The sequence below is a fragment of the Ceratotherium simum genome, chromosome 26, assembly GCF_057802395.1.
Source record: "Ceratotherium simum simum isolate JZ-2026a chromosome 26, ASM5780239v1, whole genome shotgun sequence".
NCBI classification, from domain to species: Eukaryota; Metazoa; Chordata; class Mammalia; order Perissodactyla; family Rhinocerotidae; genus Ceratotherium; species Ceratotherium simum.
In genome coordinates, this window is record NC_141925.1 from 25703336 (window position 1) to 25711002 (window position 7667).

At 57.3% G+C, this 7667-nt stretch overlaps 1 protein-coding gene and 1 long non-coding RNA gene across 2 annotated transcripts; one reads left to right on the forward strand and one right to left on the reverse strand.

The window, feature by feature from the left end:
• The first annotated feature begins 566 nt into the window (after window positions 1-566).
• TGFB1I1 (transforming growth factor beta 1 induced transcript 1) lies at window positions 567-5978 on the forward strand. The gene is made up of 11 exons (XM_004439473.3): window positions 567-640; window positions 1882-1997; window positions 2124-2176; window positions 2275-2417; window positions 2586-2673; window positions 2792-2897; window positions 2990-3184; window positions 4078-4251; window positions 4520-4601; window positions 4908-5056; window positions 5301-5978. Exons 1-11 carry the CDS (start codon window positions 628-630, stop codon window positions 5565-5567), a joined length of 1386 nt encoding a protein of 461 aa, XP_004439530.1. The 5' UTR covers window positions 567-627; the 3' UTR covers window positions 5568-5978.
• LOC147913632 (uncharacterized) lies at window positions 3153-4980 on the reverse strand. Its single transcript, XR_015548570.1, has 3 exons — window positions 4802-4980; window positions 4446-4587; window positions 3153-4229 (listed from the first exon to the last, which is right to left on the reverse strand). It is a non-coding gene; the product is annotated as an uncharacterized LOC147913632 (long non-coding RNA).
• Window positions 5979-7667: the final 1689 nt, after the last annotated feature.

Below are 7667 nucleotides of genomic sequence, written 5' to 3' on the forward strand. Positions count from 1 at the left end.
TGGCTTAGAGTTTGTGAGAGGGTTCATTGTGTCTATCTCAGTCTCAGAGATTTCTTTATGTCTAGTATGTGTGTTTTTTGGGATCCCTGTTCACGTCTGTCAGGGTCTCTAAGGGAAGGTCTCTGAACCTGGGATCTGACCCTTAGAACATCACTCCTGCCTCCAACCCAAAAATTCCGCCTGTAGCAAGTCTCTCAGGACCGGCCTGGGTGGGAGGAGGGCTCTGTTTAGGACTCAGGGTGCTAGATTTGGGAGGTGTCTGCTTGGGGGCCTGAGAGGTGTCTAAGAGTCTCACTGGACAGAGGATCCCGGGCTTGGTCTGGAAGAGCCACTTCTCTGACTCTGGCTCTGGCTGCCTGGGGCTCCTTACAGCTGAGGCCAGGGCTGGGGTGTGGCCGCCTCCGCGGCAGGCAGGCAGGCTGGGCCGTGGCCTTCCCTCCTTACACGCCCCCACCCCGGGTTCTCCCGTTCATTCCCCCCTGGCCCCCCCAGCCCCATCCCAGCGGGTCCCGGCTTCCTTACATGGTCACGGCCGGGCCTCCAGCTCCCGGACGTCCCCCCGCCCCCCGCCCCCACCGGACACGGCCCCCGCCCTGCTCGCCCCGCGCGGTCCGCCCGCGCCCTGCCATGGAGGACCTGGGTGAGTGGGTCCCGGGTCCCCTAGTCCCCAGACCCCCACTACCGCCTGGACCCGCTTCCCCATCCTGGAGCCCGCTCGCACTCTCCGCATCTCCCCATCCCTGCCTCCTGTCTCCTCGCTTCTGGTCTCTGCCCGTGCCTCCTTTCCGACTCCACGTCCCCCTTCCTGCCTCTCCCTTCCTGCCTCTCCCGGGCCGGCCGCTCCCTCCCTTCTTCCCTCACTCCGCTCCTCCATCACTGGCTGCAGACGGATGGGCAGGGAGGTGCAGCGCCTGTGGGCCCCTGGGCTCACGGGCTCTGGGAAGGGAGGGGTTAAAGAGGCCTTGGGTCCGAGCCTGGGAAAGTAGACGGGACGGGGAGAATGTGACATCAAGTTCTGGAGGAGAAAACGAGCCTGCCCCAGGGTTTTGGGGAGGAGTTCAAGGCCCCTAAGTATGGTAGGGGTCAGGTCTTTGGGGCAGAAAGGGAATAATAGGTGAGGAGTGTCAAGATGCCGGGGAGAGGTTAAGGGTTCCACTGTGGTGCTGAGAGATGAAGAGTAAAGCGGCAGGGACTTCCAGGTTCTGGAAGGCACAGGGTTCAAAGGATCCAGATCTGGGGATGGGGCGGCTGTCTTTGGGCCGGAAGGAGGATCCAGGCATCACATCCTCCCTGTGCATTGCAATTGGGCCTGGAAGGCTGTGCCCTCCATGGGACAGAAGGGGTTCCAGCACCCTGCAGTAGGGGGTGCTGCTCAGTAGGGGTAATCGGCACTGGTGCTGTGAAGAATAAGCCAATCAAAAAGCAGGTCCCAGCAGACTCACCAATGAGGTGCAGAGGGTGGAACCCAGTGTGGCCTGGAGGTGGGCCAGGACTGGGCAGGGCCTATTTAGGTTGGGTGCCAGGCATACAGCCAACTGAGCAGTTTGGGGTGCAGCCAAAATTGGCTCTAGTAAAGAGCCAATTTTGACTGCATTAGGGAAGATTCGGATAATAAAAGAAACATGAGGCTGAGTTTGTGCGTGACTCCCAGGATGAGCCATGTGGGATGTTCTGTTCATAAATATTGGTTGCTGCACTTCCACTTCTCTGTCTTGGTCTGGCCTTGTGTTTCCTTCTGATTCTTGACCTCTGCTTTTAATTCTGGCTTTGGTCCTCCTCAAATACACCCACTTGGAACCCTTATCCTGCGATCTCTTAAGGCCCTGTCTCTGCCCTAACCTTGACCTCTCAGCCTTTCACCCTGACGGCCTCTCCCTGCAGATGCCCTGCTCTCTGACCTGGAGACCACCACCTCACACATGCCAAGGTCAGGGGCTACAAAAGAGAGGCCCTCAGAGCCCCTCACATCTTCCCTGCCCTATGGCCACCAGCCACAGGTGAGATCAGATGCTGAGGGTGGGGGCAACCATGAGGGCCAGGCTTGGCGAGGGCTAGGGGGATGTGGGCCTGAGTGGGGCAAAGTACAGGCCTATCATCCCACACATGTGTCCTTCTCTCTGTAGACGGGGTCTGGAGAGTCTTCAGGAGCCTCTGGGGACAAGGACCATCTGTACAGGTGAGGGGCCTGGGAATTGGGAATGGGGAAGCCAACTGAAACTCAGAGGAGGCTTGGATTCCCCACCCCTGAACCCAGGCTCCCACCCTGTTTCCCAGTACGGTGTGCAAGCCTCGGTCCCCGAAGCCTGCAGCCCCTGCGGCCCCTCCATTCTCCTCTTCCAGCGGTGTCTTGGGCACAGGGCTCTGTGAGCTAGACCGGTTGCTTCAGGAACTTAATGCTACTCAGTTCAACATCACAGGTACCAGGGTTACTGAGACATGCCTTGATGGGGTGGGGGCAGGGCAAGGCAGGGTGGAGACTAAGGGGTATAGACTTCCCAGAGTAGCAGCTAAAGGGACACAAAACTTAACTGGGAAGGTGGGTAGAGCATGGACCCGCGTCCAGTGCCCTTCTCTCCTCTCTGCAGATGAAATAATGTCTCAGTTCCCATCTAGCAAGGAGACTGCAGAGGAGCAGAAGGAGGACCAATCTGATGACAAGAAAAGGCCCAGCCTGTGAGTTTGGTATAGTTGGCAGGGCTGGGAGAGAGGTGATCCATCTTGGATGCCAGAGTTACTGGAGGGAGCATTACTCTAGGAGGCTCTGAGCTGACACAAGTTGTCTTCTACACAGCCCTCCCAGCCCATCCCCAGTTCTCCCAAAGCCTTCGGCCACCTCGGCCACCCTGGAGCTGGATAGACTGATGGCCTCACTCTCTGACTTCCGCGTCCAGAACCACGTGAGTCAGGCAGCAGGGTGGGCCTGTGTGGATTTTAGACCCTTCCACATCTGCTGCCTTGCTGATTCAATCTCATGTCCTCCCTGCTGCAGCTTCCAGCCTCTGGACCAGCCCAGCCAACAGTGCCGAGCTCCATGAATGAGGGCTCCCCATCCCCACCAGGGCCAACTAGCAAGGGCAGCCTAGACACCATGCTGGGGCTGCTGCAGTCCGACCTCAGCCGCCGTGGCGTTCCCACCCAGGCCAAGGGCCTGTGTGGCTCCTGCAATAAACCCATTGCTGGGCAAGTAAGTGGAGCCCTGTGAGTAGAGAGGTAGAGACTCATGGACCCATCTTTACTGAGAGCTAGTCTTTGTGCTGTTCCCTTTTAAAAATAACTCTGGGAAGAAGTTATTACTGTTATTTATATTTTATGGATGAGGAAACTGAAGCTCTGAGTTACACAGCAGGTAAGTGGCAGAGTGAGAATTCCAACCCAGTTCCCATTTATTGTGGTCCTACTGTGTGCAGGCAGTGTGCCAGCTCCTTTACAAACCCCCATCTCATTTAATCTTCACAGAAGCCTCACTGGCACACCCACCATCTCTCAGGCACCCCCAAAGACCGTTTCTCCTCCACCAGGGTCTGATCTGGGAGCTCTGGTTCTTGGCTTATTGACTGAGCAGATGTTATTGACAACTGTGCCCCGTGGTTGACCTAGATCCTCCTGCTAGATCAAGTGCCCTGCTCCCATCCCAGAATTTCCAACCTCATCAGAGCAGGGTGGCATTATGACTTTTGTAGGCTCTAGGCACTTTTTTTGCCTTCGTGGATCCCTTTCTCCATTAGAAAAAAAAATACTAAAAATTGTGTATTATGACTGGGTGGGTGTAAGGATGAATATATTATTATGTATTAAGTCATTTTCTTCTAGCTCATTTTTTTCTTCTGATTTTAAAAGAAATTACATTTTCTTGGGCTCCTAAAAGTATTGTGGGCCCTGGGCACTTACAGACTGACTTAAATATTAGATTCTTCATCCTGATGTCTCAGAGATAAGACTTGGGTGGGGAGGTGGGAGAAATGGATGAAGGGAGTCAAAAGGTAAAAAGAACAACAACAACAAAAGACTTGAAATGCACCACCTAAACATGGCAGCTCGAGGGCCACTCTGACCTGGGGCCTCACCCCCAACTCGCAGGTAGTGACAGCGCTGGGCCGTGCTTGGCACCCTGAGCACTTCGTTTGCGGTGGCTGTTCCATGGCCCTGGGAGGCAGCAGCTTCTTCGAGAAGGATGGAGCCCCCTTCTGCCCCGAGTGCTACTTTGAGCGCTTCTCCCCACGATGTGGCCTCTGCAATCAACCCATCCGACACGTGAGCCCCGCCCGGCCCACAAGCCCCACCTCTGTCTCACTGCGGGATGGCCCTCATCCACTCACAGCCCCCCATCGCTCCCCAGCCCTGCCCCTTGGCCTCTCCGTGGCCTTTTGGACTCCGCCCTCTCTCTTTGACTCCCAAGTTCCTTGTTAGGTCTCCGGCGCCTTAAACTCATACTTCAACCCACTCACCTAGGTTCAGGGCGGGAGAGGGAGGGAAGAAGCGATGGAGGGCCACACTGAGTGTCCCCTTTCATTCCCCGCAGAAGATGGTTACTGCCTTGGGCACCCACTGGCACCCGGAGCATTTCTGCTGCGTCAGTTGCGGGGAGCCCTTCGGAGACGAGGGTGAGAGCTTGAAAGCCGCCAGTCCACTCCACATCCCGCCCCGCCCACTTTGGCCCAGCCCGCTACGACCTCCAAGTCCTCGGGGCCGGGAATTTTCTCCTGCTTTCTTCTGGCCCCACCCTCTCCCACCCGTGGGTTCCCATCCCATCCTATCCCCTCCCGCTCTGCCCCTGCTCCAGACCCTGTCCCCCACTACCTACTGCTCGCTCTGACTGCCGCTCCTCTGGCCCCACAGACTCAGATCTTGTAGGTCCCCGGTAGGGCCTCGCACCCTTTTCTTTCTGCCCACTCGGTTCCCGCCCCTAGGTTTTCACGAGCGTGAGGGCCGCCCCTACTGCCGCCGGGACTTCCTGCAGCTGTTCGCCCCGCGCTGCCAGGGCTGCCAAGGCCCCATTCTGGATAACTACATCTCGGCGCTCAGCGCGCTCTGGCACCCAGACTGTTTCGTCTGCAGGGTGCGCTGCGGTGGGGGCGGAGCCTGGGAGGGATGGGTCAACGGGGGGCGGGACTAGGAGCCTGGGGCGGGGCGATTGTTCTGGGCGGGGCGATTATTCAGGGCAGGGCGCTCCTGGAGGCGAGGCTTCGCGTCTGGGTGGGGCTGCGGGGGTCGCAGTGGGTTATTCAGCTCGTACAGCGAGTTATCTGGTCCGGTCCGGGCTTTGGCCACTGACCCGTCCTTTCGCGGCCGACCTTCCCCAGGAATGCTTTGCGCCCTTCTCGGGAGGCAGCTTTTTCGAACACGAAGGCCGCCCGCTGTGCGAGAACCATTTCCACGCGCGGCGCGGTTCGCTGTGCGCCACGTGTGGCCTCCCGGTGACCGGCCGTTGCGTGTCGGCCCTGGGCCGCCGCTTCCACCCGGACCACTTCACCTGCACCTTTTGCCTGCGCCCGCTCACCAAGGGCTCCTTCCAGGAGCGCGCCGGCAAGCCCTACTGCCAGCCCTGCTTCCTCAAGCTCTTCGGCTGACCACGGTCCTCCGGGAGACCACGGCCCTAAAGACCCCGCCCTTCCCGAAAAGACCCTGTTCTCCAGACCCCTAGGCCTTGCTCTTTGAGCTTGGGGCTCTCCCCAGCCCAGCTGTGTGAGGCCCCACCCACTGGAGAGACCCGCCCCTAAGGTACTGTACGTTCTCCGTGGGCAAGTTCAGAAAAGGCCCGGCCAATCCCAAGGCCACGTGCCCCCAGAGTGGGTCGTACACTGACGAGCGACCCCGTGGAAGCTCTTCACTTTATTCCCACTCTTGAGGGAGCCCCCTGACTGGAGGAGGACCCTTGCAATTCCGACCAGTCAGAGGCCAGGCCAGGACGTCCCTCTCCCCACTCCCTCACTGTTCTGTGCACTTTTTTCTACCTACATAAACAACATTCCACGTCACAATGGTGCCGTGTCTCTGACTGCGCGGGAGAGCCTTGAGTCGGGACGCCGTGCCCCTTGTGCTGTCTCTGGCCTCAGTGGGATCTGGGCCACCTCTGTGTGCTCAGAGCCAGACCTGCAGCCTCAGCCCTTGCGGGATGTCCTTCATGTCAGATGAGCCTGAGGCTGGAAAGGGTGGCGACCAGCGCCAGACTGTACAGATAGTGGCGAGCCAGGAGCTCAAGCTGGGCACCATCGAACCTTCTTGCCTCGTCCCACACCCTTTGGATCTGGGCACTAAGGCACAGCTTCCTTCTTACTAGTATTGACTCATAACATCTCCCCTAGGCAGAGGATGACACTTGAGGTGGTTAGGGCAGTGACTGAGGGAAACACTGGTGCTGTAGGAGCCAGAAGGAGGCTTCTAACTCAGACTGGGAGGCTTTCTGGAGGAGGTGACACCTGAGCTAAGCCCTAGCAGAGAAGGGTGGGGCCAGGGGTTTTTAGGGTGTGGAGAAGTTCAGGCTCCATCTGAGTCCCCAAGCCCCAGGGGCCTTTCTGAGCCCCAGAACCTTCACCTCAGACCATGCAGTTCCCTAGGGAGGGGACCTGGATTCCTGGGTCCAAAATATATGAGCCTTTGAGGCTGGAAATGATGGAACCTCAGAGGCCCTTCCAGCTCATGGAGGAGCTAGCAGCCAAGGAGAGCATACGTGGGTAAGAGACAAAGGTGAGGTGTTCTCTGGGGGCCAGCACCGTGGCTTAGCAGTTAAGTGCGCGTGCTTCACTACCGGTGGCCCAGGTTCGGACCCCGGGCGCGCACCAACGTACCGCTTCTCCGGCCATGCTGAGGCGGCGTCCCACATACAGCAACTAGAAGGATGTGCAACTATGACAAACAACTATCTACTGGGGCTTTGGGGAAAAAAAGGAGGAGGATTGGCAATAGATGTTAGCTCAGAGCCAGTCTTCCTCAGCAAAAAGAGGAGGATTGGCATGGATGTTAGCTCAGAGCTGATCTTCCTCACACACACACACAAAAAAGGTGAGGTGTTCTCTGCCCTTGCCTCAGGCTGACTCCCAGAGCCTTTCCTCTCTGAGGCTCCTCCCCCTGGGTCTTCCCAGGCCTTCCGCTCTTCCCCTTCCTCGTATTCTCCCTGGGCAATGCTGTCCATCCCCTTGCTTGTAACCACCTCCCTGTCTTGAGGATGCCCAAATTGGCCATCTCCAATCTTGATTCATTCATTCACCAAGTGTTTCTTGAGCACATACTGTGCCAGGCTCCATGCCGGGTGCTGGGGAGACCATAGGGAACCAAGCAGACATGCTCCTTGCCCTCATGGAGCTGAAGTCTAGTAGGGGGGACAGATGACAAACAAGTACACAAGTGACAAGTGTGATGAAGTAATGGGGACTTCCCTGACGGCCCAGGGAAAGTTGTTCTTCCCCCTTGTTTCCACTCACAGTACCTCCCCTGTGTCTTTATAGCACTTGTCAGTATTGCAAACAGGGGTTTATTTGTTGCTTGTTTATGTCTGTTTCTGAACATGTTTGTTTTGCTGACCGATGTCTCTCCAGTGTCTAGAATGGTGTCTAGCAGGTGGCAGGTGCTTAATAACTGTTTGTTAATGAAGGAAGGAATGAGGAAGAAAGGAAAGGAGGGAAGGCGAGAAGGAAAAAAATAGAGTTAATAAGTTAGAGAAGGTGGGGAAG